The sequence below is a fragment of the Oikopleura dioica genome, chromosome PAR (assembly GCF_907165135.1).
Source record: "Oikopleura dioica chromosome PAR, OKI2018_I68_1.0, whole genome shotgun sequence".
Classification (NCBI taxonomy): Eukaryota; Metazoa; Chordata; class Appendicularia; order Copelata; family Oikopleuridae; genus Oikopleura; species Oikopleura dioica.
In genome coordinates, this window is record NC_137293.1 from 10,364,688 (window position 1) to 10,385,157 (window position 20,470).

The following is a 20,470-nucleotide window of genomic DNA, read 5'->3' on the forward strand; positions in this document are numbered from 1 at the left end:
ATTAGAAAGTAGTCGGCTTGAAATCGAAATGGCGAACTCGGGAGGAAGTGCGCAAGACTACATTCACAATTTCAATTTGCATGTGATTCTCAAAGAAGCTATCAGAGAATTGTGTTACACACGCCCAGAGGTACTAGATTTTTTTTTCTGAAGTTAGCGAATGGGCAAAGCAAGCTCTGAAAGAGCCTTTAAAACGCGTAGGTCAGAGAAAATTGATCTTGTTTAGCGACCATATGCTTTCCTGAGCAACTACTTCGCAAAACTAGCATCAGAAGAGCACCACAATTCTCGCGTTCCTCCAGCATACGAACCTGTTCACACTTCGCTATCAAACTCAAAGTCCCTCCACGAAATCCAAGACGAGTACAAAGCCGATCCCGAGCCAGAAGTTACTGTAACGAGGGAGAGTCGCCCTTCTATCACACGAAGAGGCGCAATTTCCGCTGAAGTAATTTCCCCCGCCGATGTAAAGAACTTTACGCGAACGGTGAGTTTTTGATTGTTGTCTGCCTTTCCATTTCCTTAATCTAGGTGATTCCGAAAGACTACAAAACTATGCAAGCGCTGGAACGAGCATTTGAGAACAACGTTTTATTGCGATCTTGCGACGAGGAGCAACGAGGGCATATTTTCGATGCAATGTCTGAGCAAACGTTTACGAAAGGAACAGTCATCATTAGACAAGGCGATTCAGGAAACTTCTTCTATGTCATCGGTGAGTTTTGTAGTGGGTCGATCTTAGAGATTTATACCTGGGGTACCTTGAAATAGTTTCTTTTCGATAGGCATTTTTAACGATTGTAATCTACCGCAATAGTCCGGGTATATAAGTCGGAACAATTTTCAAGCTCTCACAAGAAAAGCTTACGTGAAAAAATGATTATTTTTAAATGATGGCTTATAGCATTGACAGGTTTTTTTTAAGGGGGCCCGGAGAACTTTTCAAAAAATGGTACTTTCCTTTTTTGAAGTACCTTTTTTTTTGAAAAGTTCTCATTCATTGCATTTCTGGAAATATTTCTGATTGTACAAATGAAACAAAAAACTCTCCCTTTTGATTTGTAAGACCGATTCCGAACTTATAAAAATAAATCATTCTTCACCCTCGATATATTTTTTCTACCAACTCAGTTCTCATTTAGACCAGGGAGAAGTAGAAGTCCTGGTTAACGACAAACAAGTTGCTCTCATTTCTGAATGGGGAACCTTCGGAGAGCTGGCTCTTATCCACGGTCGTCCTCGGCAAGCTACTGTAGTGGCGAAAACTGATGTTGTGAAACTGTGGGCTATTGATAGAGAAACGTACAGGAAAATATTGATGAGTTTGCAACAACAAAAGAGGGAGAAATACGATGACTTCCTTTCTAAGGTAATTTTCTTCTTGCAAAAATCGTCGAGTGGGCCCAGAACAATGAGGCAGGATAATCAGTACCCTGGATTTCTGCAACTGTGATCTAGGGTACTAAATCATCTTACTGCCAAGTTGTCACTGGACTTGTAAAAGTGTCAACTCCTCCACAAAAGCCCCCGAATCTCTTTCATTCTTCCCAATTTATGGTTTCTCTTTTCGCCCTAGCGATAAATTTATTTGAAAAGCGTCAAAAGTTGAATTGAGGGCCGGCTCGCACTTTATTACATCATTATCAATGACTCATTGATTAGATATTTCCCTAAGACGCGGATTATCCCCTTTTGTTTGTCAAATTTTTTTAGAGAGATCTAAATTGATTGAAAAATTCCGTATTTATCCATATCTCTAGGTGCGCATTCTCGACAATCTGCAAGACTGGGAACGACTGACTGTAGCAGACGCTTTGGAGGCGGTCTCGTTCGAGGCTGGAATGGCAATAGGGCCGGGTCGCGAAACTGCGGCTCATTTATGTGCGGAGCAAGAGCACGCACCGTCGGCCAGACTCGCTATTTTTCGCTGACGGCGCTTCCTCTCTTGAGAAAGTGACGTTTCATCAATTTAGATAATTCTCTCTCAATGCAGGAATGTAGACTTGAACGTTGCATCGAGTCAATATTGATAATTTCTCGCTGGAATGGCGGTCAGCAAGAAAAATGCTGCGCAAACAGCTCCTATTCTAGAGAGCCTAATTTTATTCACAAACCACCTCTTTGCTGTTGAACAAAACAGTGAGGACAGTTAGCGAGCCGTTTATAAAGTGCGAGAGGGCGAACTTGGTAATGAATTCTTCATCGTCATCGACGGGACGGCGGACGTGACCCAAAACTGCGCCGGCAGCATCAAAAAAGTTGGCCAACTCGGGCCTAGGTAGCGTGTTAATTAATGAACTGGTAATGAAACTGTGTCTATTAGCGATTACTTTGGCGAGCTGGCGTTGATTTTGGACAGGCCTCGCGCCGCAACAGTAACGGCGAAGACGTACATGAGGGTAAATCGTGTTTGGACTTTGCGCAGCGTCTTAATATTTTATTAGTGCGTCAAATTAGACCGCTCCAGATTTGAGCGCGTAATGGGACCAGTTATGGATATACTCAAAAGGACAGAATATTATAAGGCAAGCTGGCGACTCGCGTTTCCTCATCTAATTCTCTATCTTTAGGAATATATCAAGTACAGCGTTTGATGTCAAGAAAACCGTCACTTCAAATTCATTCCTTTTATATCTTCTATCCCATCAACACAACTGTTTCCCAACTATCAAGTCACAAATTCAATTTCAAGCTTGCAAGCGAGCGGCCAACTTTTTTCATTCAAAGCATGTTAAAAAAAAAATTCATTCAAGCGCTTTTGTAGAGGAGACCCTGAGCTTTTGTGTACAGTTTTCGTAAATGCTATCGATTAGAAGTAAAAAAGTCAAACTAAAATTCAAAGTCATATTTTATGTTAACTCATATTTCTGAGCAATATTCAAAGTAAAAATGAAAAATAACCCACGACCCCAAGCAACATCGCAAAAAAAGAAAGTATTATCTAAATATGATAAAGTGCACTATTTCTCACTGTCAGAGCATCAAACGATTGTCTCGCTACTCCGCGAATTACAGTTAGGAGAAATGGAAGCTGTTGTATTTTCTATTGAACTCGACTCAATTCACTTGCGTATCTCTTCAATCTTCACTGAATAAACCTTCAAAATTCGTATCTTTATTTTGCAATACATTTTAAAAGAATCCAAAAATGGCGGAAGATCTGCAGGACGAGTGGTGGGAAGAATACCGCAAGAAATCGAGCGCCGAGGAAGACGAGGCGGACAAAAATGATAATCAGTTATCGAAGCGACAGAAAAAATTGAAGAAACGAAAGAGAAAGATCGAAGAAGTTAATACGACTGCGATGTCTGCGGAGGACGATGTCAAGACGGCGCTACTTGATGTAGCTGGGACGGTACTCAAAGAAGAGCTGTCTAATTGGATCGAAAGTGCAACGATTAGACTGGTTGGTAAAAAACAATTACAAGTCATAAGATTTTAAGGATGTGGACCAAACAATGACCAATTTCTTGGAAGAAAACGAAAGCAAAGAACCTCTCTGCGAAGTCAACAGTCCCGTTGTCATCGTATGCGGCGCTGGAAAGCGATGCACAGATGTTCTTAGGGATATTCAAACGTGGTCGAAAGAAAAGGAAGGAAATACGGCGAAACTTTTCGCTAAACATTTCAAGATTGCAGATCAAATCAAGCATTTGAACAAAGGTAAATTTTTGCAATCGTTGTCAGTGATATTTGCACCTAAACATCAAAAAATTTCTTTTTAGGAAAGACATCAGTAGCCGTTGGAACCCCAAGCCGAATCGCCAAACTCATTGAAGACGGGTGCCTGAACGCAAAGTCCATCGTTGTTGATTTCAACTTCCGAAACGAAAAGAAAGCCCGTCTGATCGACGACAAACACATAAAGGAGCAGCTCAAGGAGCTCTTCAAAATATTTGGCGATGAGACGAAGCGATCTAGCGTCAGGCTGCTGATATACTGATAAGCGCGTCAAGAGTGGTCTGGGAAGTAATCAAGTTGAAGGAAAATGAATTGTTCAATTTATGACTGTTTTAAACAAAAAATGAATAAAATACCTTTCTCTTGACTTGCCCTGGCGTTCTTAGGTAAATAAACTTAATTTTCAAGAATGGAGGGCAGCGAAATCGGAGCAAATGGAGAAGAAATACGAAATAAAGGTCAACAAGAAATTCAACTTATCAATGATCTACCGAAGCTTGCTTCAAAACCTGCTCTCTTACCTAAGCCATTCTTGATACCTGGGCTCAGTATTTTGTTACAACAGACACCCATGCCAGCACCTCCTGAAGCACCTATCGTTATCAATAATGAGGAACAGGTGGTTGAAAAGCGCATTCCAAAACGAAGAAATACGATTACTCTTCAAAAGAAACTTGAAATAATTCTCTACAAAGAAGCGAATCCAAAAATAACATGGAGAGAATTGGGTGCCAAATTCGACCTAGGGAGCGGCAGTCTGGGCTCGGCAATCTGTACAGTGTCAGCTTCACCCGTCAATTAACCAGGCTCTGATCTCGGGTCTCATAAAATTAGTAACGGTTTCGATTTTACAAAATACAGGTTGCCTAGCCCAAAGAGAAGTGTCATTACAATATTTAAAAACAGAGAGAGGGTCATCGAGGCGATGAAAAATCCAAACGCTTGCGAGAGTAAACGATATCATAAAAATAGCATCGCGTCCAACAAGCGGAGATTGAAGATGAATTTACCTGTCCCGGATCATATGAAAGAAACTATTGAGCAGCAGAAAAATAAAAGGAAAAAGCACGAAGGACCACGAACGTGCGTGCGCGAGGGCCGAAAACGAATCACTCTCGCCGAAAAGGCTAATATGATCGAATTTTGGGAAAACGAAAAGGCGAAGAATCCGGATGTCAATGTGTCAACGGTGTCTAGCAAATTCGGTCTTCACAAGGCCTCCTTCAGATCAATTATCGTTCTTGCAGACGAAATAAAACGAGCAGTTTTGATTCCAGCAACAGCGAACATGATCTCCATTCCTCAAGAAAAAAGGCTTCGCCAAATGTTTGAAGACGCCGGGGTCGATTTTCCTCCTTTACCTAAGAAGAGGAAATCCGACTTACCAACTGACTACGAGTTCACTCTCTCCGCTGTTGAAATCTCTGATATAGTAACGAACGTCCTGAGCCAGTGCAAATTCGATCCAGTCGAGCAAATCCGTTTTGTGATGAATTTTAGGGAGCTTATTGAAACTACCAACAAAATTCCGATCCCATCCGGAAAAGCCTTTCTGCCGGAGTTTATCTCCAACCCAAATGGTATGGATGATTGAAAAGCCCGTACCAGATGGGCCCTTGGATCGTGATTTGACATCATCAGCCGGTGACATTTCAAAAGTCATTCAAAAACCTCTCAGCCATTTCCGGTTTGATCAAGTTGAGCATGCTCGGCTCGTTATGAATTTTCGGGAACTGCTTGAAACTACGAATGGTATTCCGATGTCTCGTGATCTTCCAAAATTTGAGTCGGTTATTTAAGTGGATTCTGGTATGAAAGAGAAAGTTAAACACTTTTTATCTAACTTTTAGATACTGATAGCGATTGTTCTATAGAAGGGACAGCCGAAGTCTTCGGGCCGAAGATATTCTATCACCAATAACCCCAATCAATACAAATCGTGATGTCGCTCCTTGAATATAACTTCGCGTATCTTTTACTGTCAAACTTTTATCCTTCAAAGCCAAAATGACGCTTACGAACACACAACTGCCTGTAAATAAGAACATTTTTGTGAACATATTTATGAACAGCTATTATTATTTTACAATTGTGAATAGATCTTATTATAATTAGTTCTAGATTCCGTAAAACGGAAGTTGATTTTTCCTGACTTTTCATAAATTTGAATAATTCAGAAAAATGTCGGACACGGAGGTGAACGCGCTGCTAAACCAGTTCCGCGAGGATTCCCGTCATCTTAGAGCTGAGCTCGAAAAGCTTCTGACTGAAAATGAGCAGCTGCGAGTTGAGCGAGACAGAGTTATCAGAGAAGCAAGGGAATCTGTCGAAATGCAGCAAAGAATGCCAAGCGAGAACTTCTCGGAGCAATTAGCTAATACGGAGCAGAACTTGATTCAAGAGCGCCAACACGCCGTGAAAGGTATTTCTAACTGTTCTTTTTTGAGTTGCTAAAACTGTACTTTCAGCGATGGCGACATCGAACCAGCTTCAAAAGCAAAACGCAGAGCTCCGTCGAGTCATTGCTCAAGCACAACAAGCGTTTGCTACCCAAAAAGGCGAATTCCAGCGCCAACTCGATATTCTCAACAAACAGACCCAGCAACATCAACTCACCTCTGATACAAAGGCGGGAGAAATCAGCAGGCTCGAGGCACTTGTCCAGCGATTGCAAGCTGATGTTTCAAACAAGGACGAAATTATTCGCCAAACGAGAGCGGAAAGAGATGAGATTAATTCGAATACGAGAAAGACAGAGATGTCTCTTGATCAGAAAAATCTTGAGTTGCATTCTGGAATGGAGCAAATGGCAGCGCTGAGGAATCAAATAGCCTTGTTGAAAGAGAAGGCGACAGCTTCGGAAAGAAGGATGCTCGAATTGAATGGTGAACTAAGCCGACAGGTAAAAAAAAATACAACAACGGTTGTATTAATGTGCTCTAGTCGCAAATTCGCGACGAAATGGCGATGAAAATGCGTGAAATGGAGCAAGTAGCTGCAGCAACGGTTCAACGAGAAATAAACCTTGGTATGAAAGAAAGACACGTCGAGCAGCTTGCTGAAGATTACAGACTTGAAATTCATGAAATGAAGGCAAAATTGACCAATTCATCTTTCCAAGGTTAGTCTCCAATGATTGAACATTCTCTATTCAATTTTAGCAAAACACTGGCGCGAAGCAAACGAGGCGCTGATCGCAGAAGTCGGCGAACGCGTCAGAAAATCGGTAGCTGAAGCGAAAGAAGAGGCCAACAGAGAGCTCGAGGAAGCTCACACTCAACTTGATATTGCCGTCAAAAATGAAGCTAAAATCAAAGAAACTCTTGATCGAGCCATAAGGTAAAAGAACTTCAACAAGCAAAGTTAAACATTTTTATCAAGAGAAAAACGAACAGCAGAGAGTACGCTCGAAGAGCTACTTTCCTTCCGAAAAGACGGCGACGATCATTACCAGCAAATCGTTGAGCTGAACAAAAAGCTATCCTCTGAGCGCAAATCACGTGACAATTTATCAGAGCAAGTGCGAATGCTTCAACAGAGAGTGGAGGACCTCAAGGCTGAGATCATAGAGCGCGATTCTTGGCGCGAGAGTGAGGTCAAGCAAGCACAAAATGGAGAAGAAACTGCTACGGCTGAAATGCTCCGAATGAGAAAAACCCTTACTGACATTACTAATGAAAATACGCAGCTAGCAAGCTTGAATATCAAAGATCAAGGAACGAGAGAAAAAACTGAAGCGGCTCTTAGGTTAAACTTGAAATAATGCAAGAAAGTATTCTAATAAATTTTAGAATCAAAGTAAACGAGCTGGAAGAGAAACTGGTCGAAGCAGATATCAAATCGCGAGCGATCAAAAGTCAAGAACAAAATTCAACTGTAATTAGAGAGCTTCAGGAAGAAATTTCTACTGCAAGAGCTGGACTCAATAGATGGAAAAGCGAAGCAATTCAGGTAATCATTTCATTTTATTTCACTGTTATTTGGTACAGATATATGAATGAGTCAATGACTGCGGACCTCTTGCAATCGTAAATGCTGAAGTTTCATTTTATAAAGTACAGGAGAAGTGTGTCATAACTTAATTTCACCATCGTGTCTTCGAAAATCGGGGTTTGAAGGAAGAGGCATCGGGATTCAAGTTCTGTCGGAAGTTCATTCCTTGCTTACTCGGCAAGTGCTTGACGGCTTTTGCGTTACCAGTCGGACGGGACATGTTCCTCTTTGGTTGAAAAATTGCCGGCTTGATCGTTACTGATTTGCCTCCGAGTTGATGCGAGTAGTAGTTAATGATGGCTTCTGCTGCTTGCGCGCTGGAAAGACTGACGGACATGAAATTGTATCCCTTGCCGGAGAACTTCAGATCCATCGAGTAGATCTCTACTTCGGGAAAGCCGAGGTCGATGAGCAGTTTCTGGATATAGGTTCGTGTAGATCTGGTTCCTCCAACACCGACCATTTCTCCGGAAATTGAAAGACCGTTGGAGATGACGACCATTGCGTCTTCAGCTGGTTGAACCATTTCGCCGAGCTCTTGAAAGCATGTAACTCGTTTCATTTTTATTCTCGAAGCTTGTTTTTTGTTCTGATGAATTTTCAAAACTTCCTCGGTTTATATGAACCCTAGTCAGCTGGGATGCACCCCCGGAGCGCGCATATCACACCAAGTGGTGATTCTAATCTCCAGATGGATTACACATTTCTCATGCGTAGATTCTTATCACTATTTGTTTTTCTTAGAAGGTGTGATTCCACGAGGCCTATTTTTGGCGCCGGCTTTAACTGATATCTGTTTTTTCATGATATTTTTAGATTGCCCAAGAAGCTGACCAGAAACTCCGTCAAAATAGGCAAGAAAAGCAAGGTCTGAACTTGAAGATGAAAGATATTCGCGAAGAGATGCAGGAGATCATGAATCAAAATGCAGATTTCGCAAGACAACTAGAAGAATCCGAGCGGGATCGCGCTCAACTCACTGCAAGAATTGGAACTCTTCAGGTATTGTCTTTTCTGGAATCATTTCGTCTTACGATTTTTTATTTAGCAAAAACTCAAGCCATTCCTCGTCAACGGAAACTGACCTCACATCCTCAGATTTGATTTCTGCACAATCACACACACTTCCTTTTTATTTTTCTATTCGTTAAAAATCTATTTTTATTTTTAATTCTCATTATCTATCTTGAAAATTAAGAGGGATGATGTCTCGTTGCGCAAATATTGCGATCCCGCTTTCGGCCGCAATAATGCTCAAATGCAAGGCTAGAAACTCTGTTACGCAGGCGAAATCAAGTCCGAATCAACTCCCTGATTTCGACTTTGAGAAATTCAAGCAAAATGCGGAAAGCTTACAGGTTATTTCAAAGTGGATTCTTAGAAGTCTAAATTAATCATCAAGAGAGAACGAAACGAAAACGACTGTGTTTTGGATGGCGATATATTTTGTGCTGGCGGAAAGTATGCAGATCAACAGGCTACCGAGTGGAAGCTCAGCCACGATTCTCTGAACAAAAACGACAGCCTTAAAGTGTGGAACCGAAAACGACTCAATGGAGAGGTATCTTCAACGTCTTAAATGACAAGAACAGTAATGTAATTAACTCTTGTTAATGCAGACTGAGTACAGGCTTTACTCGAATATTCAAAATATTTACTGGCAAGATTTCCTCGAAGTTCAACTAAACTGTGACTATCGAAAAGAGTGGGATGGTTGGGTGCAACTTTTGGAACCATTACAATGGTAGTATAGAGAAGATATTAGCAATTTTATGTGTGTCTTAGTGAAACTGATAAAGAAGGAACAATCGGCGAATCGTGTGTTTACAAATGGGTCCAAAAGATGCCAGGCGCGTTGTTGAAATCAAGAGAGTACATTTATCTCCGCGAAGTATTCCATTTCCCGGAAGATAGAATGGTGATTATTGCGGCGCATGATGTGCCAGGAGTTGAGGCCGAAAAGAAAACCGTCAGGGTTGAAAACTATCAATCAGTAATGATAATCCAATATGCAGGAAAGGGGTCTTTCATTTGTAGCTGAAGACATAAAAGAGAATCTCAAAAATATTTTCATTTTCAAATTCTCTCAGGGGCGTGTCATCACCTCCTACTGTCGCTGTAATTTTCGGGCGAAAGTTGTTTGATGATCACTCGAGGGCAAAATGCAGATGCAGCGCTATTTTATTGACCCACTTCAAGCAAACGACGCCAAAGGATTTTCTTACCTCCTCACTTATCACGATGATGTTTCGAAAATTTTACCCGGCTGGTTTCAAGCATGGGCGAATGGACGCGGCGCCCGAAGCAGTCACGATAAGATCATTTCTAAGTGTTTGGAGCTAGAGAAACGAAGAGAACAAAAGCTTGGTTTTAAATAATAAAGTTTGCAGCGTTTTAATGGCCGATTCATTTCAGGTATAAATGAAGTGACAGTTACCATTTGAATCATTTGCTACTGGCGTAGTTTGTGCGTTTTCAGTTAACTGCTCATTTATTTAACTTACCCGCTTGATAAGACCGCTAATATTTTTGCCAAACCATTTGATCAGATGAAACCTAAACCAACTTTGACAACAAAATCGAAGACCTCGCAATTCTCCTACGGCAGGCCTGACTGTGCCTAATTTCACCTTTCATAACTTATTTCTCTTCTAGTAGAAGAGTCTTCTACTGTACTTTCTTCAAACTGCTGCCGGATATTCTAAACTTCTTTTGTCATCAGAGAATTAATTTTAGATGAGTCTCAGTGTTCTCCGACGCGCCTTGCCGAAGGCAAGTGCCTCCGTCCGTCCACTTTCTGTATCTGCTGCTCGATACAACTCAGACTTTCCCGAGCCAATCATCCGACCCACGCCCAAGTACACGAAGCTTTTCATCGACAACGAATGGGTCGATGCCGTTTCTGGCAAGACCTTCGGCACTTACGATCCAACCAATGGCAAGAAAATCTGCGACGTCGCCGAAGGAGCAGAAGCCGATGTGGACCTTGCAGTTCAAGCCGCCACTCGTGCTTTCGCTCAGAAATCCGAATGGAGACAAATGGATCCAACGTAAATATTTCACTCATAAAACTTTTCTTTTCTATAGAAGGGCCAATCTTATTGTTACTTCAGCAAACGAGGCCTTCTCTTGAACAAACTTGCCGATCTCATGGAAGAGCACCGTGTCGAGCTCGCCTCCCTTGAAACGTATGACAATGGCAAGCCTTACATGATGTCCTACGCTGCCGATTTAGAGCTTTCGATCAAGTGCTACCGATACTACGCTGGCTGGGCGGACAAGCACCACGGAAAGACCATCCCAATTGATGGCGATTTCTTCTCGATGACTCTCCACGAGCCTGTTGGTGTTGTCGGCCAAATTATTCCATGGAACTTTCCTCTCCTCATGCAGGCATGGAAACTTGGCCCCGCTCTTGCTCTTGGAAACACTGTCGTCATGAAGCCAGCAGAACAGACTCCTTTGACTGCTCTCTACGTTTGTGAGCTCATCAAGCAAGCTGGATTCCCCAAGGGCGTCGTCAACCTCGTTCCCGGGTTCGGTCCAACTGCTGGTGCCGCCATCTCCTCGCACAAAGGCATCGATAAGGTTGCCTTCACAGGCTCCGGTGAAGTTGGTAAAATCGTCATGCGCGACGCTGCTATGTCTAACATGAAAACAGTCACACTCGAACTCGGTGGAAAGTCGCCAAACATCATCCTCAACGATGCTGACCTTGACTACGCTGTTGAGCAAGCCCACTTCGCCCTTTTCTTTAATATGGGTCAGTGCTGCTGCGCTGGAAGCCGAACCTACGTTCAGGAAGATATTTACGATGAATTTGTCAAGCGATCAGTTGAGCGAGCTAAACAACGAAGCGTTGGTGATCCATGGAGTTTGAGCAATGAGCAAGGCCCTCAAGTTGACGAAGATCAGTACAACAAAATTCTTTCTCTCATCGAAACTGGAAAGAAAGAGGGAGCCAAACTTGAGTGTGGCGGCGCTGCCGACGGAAGCGAGGGCTACTTCATCAAACCAACCATCTTCTCAGACGTTGACGACAACATGACCATTGCCCGAGAAGAAATCTTCGGCCCTGTCATGCAGATCATGAAATTCAAAACTCTCGATGAGGTTATGGCCTTTTTGCTTTTCAGATAAAAACTATGAGTTTCTAGGTTATTGAGCGAGGTAATGACTCTGACTTCGGTCTTGCTGCTGCTGTCTACACTAAAGATCTCGAAAACGCCATGTATATTGCCAAGGTACACTAGTGAAGATGAGATTATATTATACTCCCCTTAGAATTTGCGAGCTGGAAGCATGTGGATCAACTGCTACGACGTTTTCAGCTCTGGATCACCATTTGGTGGATTCAAGGTACAAAAATACAAATTATAAAATCTCACTATATTTAAAGCAATCCGGAATTGGCCGAGAGCTTGGCGAGTATGCCCTCTCAAACTACACTGAAGTCAAAACAATCACAATGAAGCTTCCTCAATACGCCAAATAAGTAAAATTGTTATAAGTTCAATATTTACGAGTGCAACAAAATCCCTTCTTCTCCCGACAAACCAAAATTGTACTTCCCTCAAAAACTTTATTGACCTCTGTATTTCGAAATTCTATCTGAACAGTTTCTTCTATCCACACTGAACAATTACAAGTAATTTATCGAAAATTTATCTCAAAGTTCAACGCCCATTATTATTATTGCATGTGCATTTTAAAACTAGGTGCCTAACAATGAAATAATAAGAATAGATTATAATTTTTTGAATTAAAGAGTTGATAAATGATCAAAGACGCAAATCACGCACAAAGACAGATCCAAGAGGACTGGAATAACCGAGAATACGTCGAGGTCATCACTACACAAATCAAGAAAATCTCAGACTTCCTCAACTCTTTTGACTCTAGGTACGTTTAGGCATACCAACTCACGCATAAATGGAATTTAAGTTGTCGGGGAAGATTCGCTCAGATGGACGAGAAGCTTACAACTCTTGAAAGACGGATCGACTTTTTAGAAGCTCGCATCTCCAGATCGCTCGCTAACAATTCTGGCAGGGAATGATTTCTAACAACAGCTTACTTACTTCTGAACAATTCCACTGCGTCATTCTCGAAATAAACTTTTCGCTAAAAAAGATCTTTAATTTTATAGCCATTTCTGCTGGTTATAAAGTTGAGTCTTCCTTGATTTCAATCGATTACAAGTTCAATGTTCGCAGTATAATTTAGTCGCGGTGGAAATCTGCCCCGGAAGATCGTTTGAAGGACGATTTTATTAGATCGACGGGTTGAAAAGGATTTCACAAGTGCGTGTGATATTTACAGTAGCGGCTGGTATGATGAATTACTGTCACGCTAGGAGTTTTATTAACTCGTCCAGTATGACATGGGCTTGTTTGTTCAGCCCGGAAACGTGTGATTTCCATACTTTTTATTCGATTCATTTCGACATGTTTATCTGTAATTTAGAGTAAGATCACGGCTCAACCTTTCTTGCATTTTAATAAGCAGGCTCAGGTGATGTCACCAAGGTCGTAATTCGCAATTTACATGGACAGGGATATAACGTGTTTCAGTTTTAATTTCGCGTCGATAAATAATTTCCACATGCGGACAGAAATACGCGAAATCAAAATTGATTACTATTTCATACACGGGGTAAAATAATTAAACCAACAACAGCGTGTATTGATTTATGCTTCCAGAAAGAGCATAAATCTTCTCTTTTCAACGAAAATTAATTATTTTACCGCGTCATGGGGTTAGGGCCCTTTCATTTTTCCGTATGGCGCAGCATGGGGCTCTGTGACCTTTCGGAATTACTGTCGGCATAGGAAATTGGATCGGCAGAGAGTCTAATAAAAATGGATCTTTTGATTTAACGTCGTTTATTATTTAATTAAGTAAGTTGAATATTTTGATTATTTTGCCGTTCTAATAGAAAATAGCATGTAGAAAAGCCTAGTTACGAGAAATGATGATACAATTCGTTTTGAAAGGGCGTTCTGTCAAGTAGTCTCAAGAGTTTTCTTCCCGGGGTTTCTTTTGTGGCGAAGTTCGTTTTCATTTTTATTTTCATTAAAAACCCGGGCGGCCCTTGAATGCGACTCGAGTGGCTATTCATAATTCCACTCAGAGTGATTTCATAAAAGAACCCAACCACTCAAGCAACTCCCGGAACAGGGCGGCCAGGCCTTGGACTCTCTAATAATAAAAGACAACTTGTTTCTATTCAACATGGATTACTACAGTAATGGATGACAACGCATTCTTTCAATTGAAGTTTACTTTATTTTGATAAGTAAATTGTACAAGAATAAGGGCTTAGTTACTTTGTACAGCTCTTTATTTGCTTTCAATGTTTTTGAGAGGGAGTAGTAAAGTGGTTTAAAATAGTTTATACAGTGTGTTGTCAATAGTACGTTTTTGGCATATAACGATAAGAAAGAGAATCATGATTACGATTATATAAAATCGTGATCAACAAGTTTTATATCCAGAAAGGTCATTTTTGTTTAATTAAGAGGCGCAACGAGTGAGTGAACTTGGACGAATTCGGAATCCACCACTGTAGATTCGGCACGGTCCTGTACGCTTATTTTTAAACGAATCTTCGAACATCATTATGATAGAAAATAATAATCGTACATGATTATAATATAATACAGTAGCAAGCTAACAGTGATCGGATTACTCCTCTGCGCCGTGCTCGTCCACAGATGTGATCATCGTTGGCATGGTTGGCACTGATGTCGACACCACCGGCGTCGAATGGGGTGAAGACAACGACGTAGGCATCGAGAGAAGAGAGGGAAGTCCCGAAAGGAAGTTGTCGGGGAGAGAAAGAGGGTTTCCATTCTGTGGTGCGCCTTGTCGTCCGCCGAGAGCGTACTTGGCTCTGTATCGCTTTGTTCGTCCAACTTGGCCGACTGCGTTTTTGACTGTTGGATAGGTACAGCCAGGAAACATGCGGTAAGTCTCGTCGAAGATCCAGTCGATCTTCTCCTGATCGAGATCGCGAAGAGGTGCGATGATCTCGTCGTCGGTGAAGAGGAGTCGAGTGAGAGCGTAGACAAACTTGGTCAAAGTAGGTCGAGCGAGAGGATTGGAGAATCGCTGACGGAGAAGGTCCAAGTCCATCATTTTTCCGCGAGCGGAAATGAAGTCCTCCATCTTCTTGCGAGTGGCGCCAGTTGGCGGAGAGTTTCCGAATTGACCCTGATTAAGATCGTTAGAGATATTCATGGATTATTATTTTAAGTATTTGTAAAACTAGCAAAGCCCGAAGATGACATATTTTGGCGGCAGATTTGACCCGGAAGCTCCTTGCAAATGAAATTTGCATCTCCACATGAGGCAATCGATTACACGATCATTTTCGCGTTCTCTTTTTCGAAATTGCAAAATCGAATTATCAAGTACCGTGGGACATGTTTACTCGTAAGTGCACTCAGTGGGGTGTGAAAGAGGCATTCGCGGAAAAATTTGGGGCTCAAGTCAGCGCGGAATTTCAGTCCTTATCTGCATGGGTGGTTTGGCGTGACACAGTTCGTTACGAACATAAACAGATCAGCTGATCAAGAAAAGTGGCATGCAGATGCGAGAAGCCATGCGGAATTGATCGCATTATAAGTAAATATTTCCAGATACATTTCAGAGCGGAAAAAATTCCACATCAAGATAAATTTTAAACCCTTTCGCCTTACAGGAATTATTTGGTAATCGCAGTTGGAATCCGCCATGTAACAAATAGCGATGATCGATGTTCGTTACCGGATTTTGATGGGCTATTGTTAGCCATCGATTTTGGACCCAGATGTTGTAAATGCTAGATCCCACGGGCAGAAGGTCTCCGGCACACATAAAAATGAACCGTCGTCGAGAAAATCGATCTTCAATTTAGTTTTCTAAACCGCAAAGCGGATTTCACTTATCCCTCTCTCTCTCCTCCCCCTTTCCTCTCTATCACCCGGACAATATAAAATACGTTTCAATTATCATAATGGGCTTTGCAATATAAAATAAGCGCGGGAATGAGGATTTAGACGTACCTCGCCGTTTCGGACAATCATGCTGTTTTGTTGAAGAGTTGGCATGCTTTTGGCGTGCTGAAAAAGTAATGTTAGAAAAATGGCTGATAAAAAGAAGGAAAATCAGCTCATAAATTTGTTATTTTGCTTACCATAAAAGGACTGAGCTTCATTTTCAGGTCATCGTGAGAGTCAGACATGTCAATATTTTCAACATCAGACTCATCGAGATCGTTAGTATCCTCCTGCTTGATGCCAGCTTGTTGTTCCAAAAATTTCTTGATCGCGCTGTTGGGATCTGCCTGGGCGCCGAGCAATTTTTGCATCAAGTCATTTGGTTGGAATTTGCCAGCTTGTCCGATTTTCTGTCCCAAGTTTCCAAGTCCGTGTCCCATCATTCCCAAGTTGGGCATCAAGAGTTTCTTCTGTTGGAAGCTCTGGGTCGCGACCTGGATTTGAGCGGCGAGATCTTTGGGGATTTGAGGGAGAGACTGAGGATGGGTAGGCGTGGATTCGGCTTGGTGCTGGTTGCGGACGATCTTGTCGAGAGTTTCATCGTCGTCTTCGGCAATGACGAGCTCGCTATCGTCTTGTTCGCGGGATTGATTTGGAGATGAAGAAGTGTTAGAAGAAGAGGTCATTGAAGGAGTCATTGTTGGATGGATATTCGGTGATGAAGTAGGATTCATGCAAGGTTTCTTTGGCATCTGAAAGCGTATTTTAGAAGAGTGTCTAACGGCATCCTATTAACGGTATTGATTCTCCTTTTTCAACACTTTGAAAAACGCTCTGTGAATAATAAAATGGCTTGGGACAAGCCGTTGCTATGATTTTTTAACTGGGACGCGTTAAAAATTTAAATTGGTTAAAATGGCCCACCGGTCGGCTAGCGCCATTTCGAGAGTCCCAAACATTTTACTTTCAGTAAAATATTTATAAAAATGGTTAAATAATTAAGCACACATAGTTTTGTATGTTTGCGCAGCGTCGAGGCAAAGTATCGAAAAGGGGTGAATTATTCAACAACCAGGCGGTTAAATATTCACCGGTTATACCTCCATCCGTATTCCGAAAATTGATTCATAATGGTCCACTGGGACCTCTTTAACTTCCTTTCAAACGATAGTACCGTGGCCCAATTTGAATCAACATAAAATAAGAGGAGGAAAATAAAGCATAAATGGTAATCTGTTCAGTAAATTTACCTGTCCGTAAATTTCAGGCTTGGGAAGTGGAGGAGAGTCCTTTCTCTTGGCGCCCACCGAGCAGGGACGGGTAGGCACTTCAACTGTCGTAATCGGCTAAACAGAGTGTCCAAGTTTCGGAAAAATGTCGGACAGGAGCTCTTAGCCCTCTCTAGGTCTACTTACGTTGCGCAAGAGCAAGTTCTTCGAGTTCATTTGTTGGAGCCGCTGCTGGAGCATCTTGTGCAGCGCGGCCGAGCTCGTGTTGTTGATGCTTTGCGAGTTGGCTTCCTTCTCCGGACTCGCGGGCGGAGATGGAGGAGTTGCATGCGGAGAGCTCCAGTAAAGAGTGCACTGAAGGATTCACGATTAGAGAGGTCTTTTTATCGATTGGAATAAATATGCAGAAATCCACTTGATATGAAAACGGTGCACAGGCATGCATCCCGACAATCGATTTTCGAAACTTAAAAAACTAAACCGCTGCAGGGTGTAAAGTGGTTCCACTTTACAATGCGCGCTCTCGAACAGCGATTCGCAAGCCAGACGGCAGTAACGAATATGTAAAATAATATAGACACGGAATACACTTGTGTGTGGGGCTTAATTATCGCGTTAATAATTGATCGCTAATCGCGGATCCTACTTATACGCTGCGCTATCGATTTTATTTTATGAAGGTTGATCATTTTATTACGCGAGGAGGGCCCCTTAGGGTCGACTTTCTAAAAATTTCCGAAAAGGGGCGCCATCTGTTATCCACGAAATCGAAGATGAAGAAAAAAAAATGTTCCATGACAAGTTAGATAGGCCCGCTTAATGGGATAATTATCCCGGCTATACTTTACTCGAAATTACGGGCCAATTAGCCCCGTCTAACTAGAAACGGGCAAAGGAAACCAACCACGGCCGTTCAAATCTAATGTCACGTGATAGTTCCCCGGAGAGGAATGAAATTTGCTAGTAATCATTTTCACTTAACAAACGTACATTATGCTGATCTATTATTCATCGTCAGTCTTACCTGTAGTCCCATGTCGTTGACCAAAATCGACCATCGTGGTTCGGAGTATTCTGATAAGTTGAACTTGCCCAGATGCTTCCAGAATTCGTTTGGCAAGGTTTCGTTGTGTGTCGTAGTCATTTTTGTTTATCTGAAAGATATGCTTTATTTCCACGTCTCGTAACTCTTTCAAGTTGGTTTCGCGCAAAGATAAATATAGAAAAAGATCTATCAGGGCACATCCCCGCAGGGACGCCCTGCGGTGATATCGTAACATCTAGTCACGTGACAATAAGTCACGTGCTATAAACCTATTCACAGACCGGCTCACATAAAAAATGACTCCCCTTTCCCCAGCGTGAAATCGTCGAATTTCTCTACGGGGCGTCCTGCGTTTTCCCTTTCGCTTTTTCTCCTTTACTTGTTTTTGAATTGGATTGAAACGTCTCTACGTTTCGTAACTAGGCTGAGAATTCACTATTTTTAGTTCGAAACGCCGCCGAATATACTTATGCTTTCTGACATGTGTAATTTGGGTCGCAGCTGTGGCAAAAAATGTCTCGGCCGTTACGTAACCGGGATTTTCCGGTCCCATGCAAAAACTGTGGTTGGTAACGTACGAATTAATTTCGAAAAAGATGCCGTCTGCGAGTGTCAGCCGGATTAGCCACCTTCGAGTAACATTTTTACCGACATCGACATCGGGAAATCCGAAATCCGGCAGCTGCGATGAAACGCATGTCCGGATTTTTCATACACGAACATTTTTCTTCATGCGAAAAAATGTTATAATCACCTGTTTGAGATTTTCTCTGGATATCTCTCTCTCTATCCGAAATTTAAAAATATGTACGTTCGAGGAATTCTGATCTGTCTTTCTGTTGTGAGCAAGTTGGCCGGGTTCGTGTTGAAAAATGTCCGGTAAAAATGGTGGCGCGGCGGTAAAGAGTAGCGGTAGAAGCAGAAAGTAGTGTAAGGTTACTTATCGGTTACTATACGAATATTAATGGTAAAAACGGACAGTCGGCGGTGGTGCACCGCGAGTCAGGTAAGTATGGTGGTGCAGAGTGTAACTACACCGCCCCGTCATTCGTTTACTCTTTCAATTACCCCGATTATGTGTAGTACAGCAACCGGAGAACCGATTTTATTATCGGTCGTTTTCAAAATCCCATCCAGTTTCACTTTACAAAAAGGTAAAAAAGGGAAAGACTGAGCTCCTGACTCAGCTGCTCATGTTGGTTGGGCGCCGGCTTCACGAAAGAGGGATTAAATAGTGACAAATGACTGTAACTTGTCAGTGATTATGCGCGAAAGGGCGATAAATCATTTTCGTACACAACAGTTCTTCTTTTATGTACTCTACAGTGGGTGTGTTTACCAGACAACTGCTAAGTAGTAAGCCTAGAAGGGAGTAAACATTTGGTCAGGTTTTGATGATGAAATGATATCGCTCAGAAAAGTAGAAGTAAAGGAGAAACGACAATTCCTGAACCGTCGATTCCTAAATCGAAAAACAACTAATTCAACGGATGATTTCACGCGCAGTTATTACGGTGGCGCATGAAGGTTGATCCAAGTGGCTATCCTCTGGGGACATGGCTTTATTCCGTTATCGATCCGTACGTTAATATCCGTCATAAAAATAGTCACGCAGGACAGACTACTGGCGAAAGCCGCATAAGAAGGTGCTCGAGGTGAAAAACGAAAGGGCACGAATTGAGGGTGGTATTTTCGTTTTTTATTCGTAAACACCGGTTGGAAGGCATTTTGTAAAAACGAGGGAACCACACGGGAAAAGGGCAGTGGCGGCGCGGACCACACGTCGCGGCAGCTCCGTTCATTAAAGCTAGAATTTAATTTCCCTCTTTATCCAAAACCCAGATCAAAAAAAAACAAAGACAATATCCTTGAAAAAATATGTTATGGGGTTACCTTTAGGATTGACTGTGAGTTGATAAGGGTTTGATAAGCGCTACGGGAGTCTCTTGAAGTTACGTTTGTCTTTTTTTTCTTTTCGTTGATGAAAAAATATGTTTTATTTTTAACTTTTCGTATTTGAGATTGTATGTTTCTGGACACACACAACTCTAGTTTGACGTGTTTAGGTTGTGAGCGTGAAAATGACGAGTTAGGCGTTACTCACGAGGGAGCTCGCGGCTGCCACAGAAGGCAAATACGATGCGCGCGCCACCCAGAGGACACGTATTTTCTCTTCTATACAGGCATGGATGATGCCCTCGATCTCCCGCCACCGTCCGGCGATACCCGCACGCGCACAGGAAGTTCCGAAAAATGACGCGGCAGCGCCACCAAGGCGCGTGAAAATTATTACGAGCCAAGTTACGATTGGCTAAAATCGTAATTATGAACAGCGCCACCAAGCATAGCTTGATTCTAGAGCCAAAATAATAAATTTTTAACCGGTTATCATTAAATATAAACAAACAAGATTCTTTTTTTAATTTTTTTGAGAATTAAAAAACTTAAAATTTTTTTTTCAACTTGAAAATTTATACTTTTTCATCTTTCCAACGGATGATTCTATGATAGAATTTCTATCTATCTATCAAGTTTATTGA

General features: G+C 42.0%; 7 protein-coding genes across 8 annotated transcripts; 6 read left to right on the forward strand and 1 right to left on the reverse strand.

Moving 5' to 3' along the window:
• The first annotated feature begins 3 nt into the window (after positions 1-3).
• LOC145704279 (cAMP-dependent protein kinase type I-alpha regulatory subunit-like) lies at positions 4-3,112 on the forward strand. The gene is made up of 9 exons (XM_081781731.1): positions 4-130; positions 227-487; positions 532-715; positions 1,143-1,369; positions 1,761-1,857; positions 2,176-2,278; positions 2,324-2,399; positions 2,445-2,525; positions 2,571-3,112. The coding sequence occupies exons 1-9, from the start codon at positions 29-31 to the stop codon at positions 2,592-2,594; spliced, it is 1,155 nt and encodes a 384-aa protein (XP_081637857.1). The 5' UTR covers positions 4-28; the 3' UTR covers positions 2,595-3,112.
• LOC145704287 (uncharacterized) lies at positions 3,112-4,048 on the forward strand. The gene is made up of 3 exons (XM_081781740.1): positions 3,112-3,406; positions 3,444-3,663; positions 3,726-4,048. The coding sequence occupies exons 1-3, from the start codon at positions 3,149-3,151 to the stop codon at positions 3,941-3,943; spliced, it is 696 nt and encodes a 231-aa protein (XP_081637866.1). The 5' UTR covers positions 3,112-3,148; the 3' UTR covers positions 3,944-4,048.
• A 1,792-nt stretch (positions 4,049-5,840) lies between these two features.
• LOC145701767 (uncharacterized) lies at positions 5,841-8,845 on the forward strand. The gene is made up of 8 exons (XM_081778986.1): positions 5,841-6,103; positions 6,150-6,583; positions 6,625-6,802; positions 6,843-7,020; positions 7,063-7,428; positions 7,473-7,632; positions 8,491-8,676; positions 8,723-8,845. Exons 1-8 carry the CDS (start codon positions 5,863-5,865, stop codon positions 8,756-8,758), a joined length of 1,779 nt encoding a protein of 592 aa, XP_081635112.1. The 5' UTR covers positions 5,841-5,862; the 3' UTR covers positions 8,759-8,845.
• A 29-nt stretch (positions 8,846-8,874) lies between these two features.
• On the forward strand, positions 8,875-10,377 carry LOC145704284 (stAR-related lipid transfer protein 7, mitochondrial-like). Its single transcript, XM_081781737.1, has 6 exons — positions 8,875-9,032; positions 9,077-9,235; positions 9,294-9,418; positions 9,460-9,687; positions 9,872-10,089; positions 10,224-10,377. The coding sequence occupies exons 1-5, from the start codon at positions 8,877-8,879 to the stop codon at positions 10,050-10,052; spliced, it is 849 nt and encodes a 282-aa protein (XP_081637863.1). The 5' UTR covers positions 8,875-8,876; the 3' UTR covers positions 10,053-10,089; positions 10,224-10,377.
• A 30-nt stretch (positions 10,378-10,407) lies between these two features.
• Positions 10,408-12,244, forward strand: LOC145704275 (aldehyde dehydrogenase, mitochondrial-like). The gene is made up of 5 exons (XM_081781727.1): positions 10,408-10,724; positions 10,788-11,787; positions 11,832-11,918; positions 11,959-12,033; positions 12,074-12,244. The coding sequence occupies exons 1-5, from the start codon at positions 10,411-10,413 to the stop codon at positions 12,167-12,169; spliced, it is 1,572 nt and encodes a 523-aa protein (XP_081637853.1). The 5' UTR covers positions 10,408-10,410; the 3' UTR covers positions 12,170-12,244.
• Positions 12,245-12,414: 170 nt separating this feature from the next.
• LOC145704295 (putative protein BRICK1-B) lies at positions 12,415-12,781 on the forward strand. The gene is made up of 2 exons (XM_081781748.1): positions 12,415-12,576; positions 12,619-12,781. The coding sequence occupies exons 1-2, from the start codon at positions 12,452-12,454 to the stop codon at positions 12,731-12,733; spliced, it is 240 nt and encodes a 79-aa protein (XP_081637874.1). The 5' UTR covers positions 12,415-12,451; the 3' UTR covers positions 12,734-12,781.
• A 1,158-nt stretch (positions 12,782-13,939) lies between these two features.
• Positions 13,940-19,992, reverse strand: LOC145702779 (uncharacterized). Of its 2 annotated transcripts, none has more exons than XM_081780047.1 (7): positions 19,824-19,992; positions 17,910-18,039; positions 17,072-17,239; positions 16,907-17,002; positions 15,854-16,408; positions 15,723-15,779; positions 13,940-14,889 (listed from the first exon to the last, which is right to left on the reverse strand). In XM_081780047.1, exons 2-7 carry the CDS (start codon positions 18,027-18,029, stop codon positions 14,362-14,364), a joined length of 1,524 nt encoding a protein of 507 aa, XP_081636173.1. In that variant the 5' UTR covers positions 18,030-18,039; positions 19,824-19,992; the 3' UTR covers positions 13,940-14,361. The 2 variants fall into 2 exon arrangements, with proteins under 2 accessions (XP_081636173.1, XP_081636174.1); XM_081780048.1 differs by lacking the exon at positions 19,824-19,992 and adding an exon at positions 18,685-18,706.
• Between the last annotated feature and the right edge of the window lie 478 nt (positions 19,993-20,470).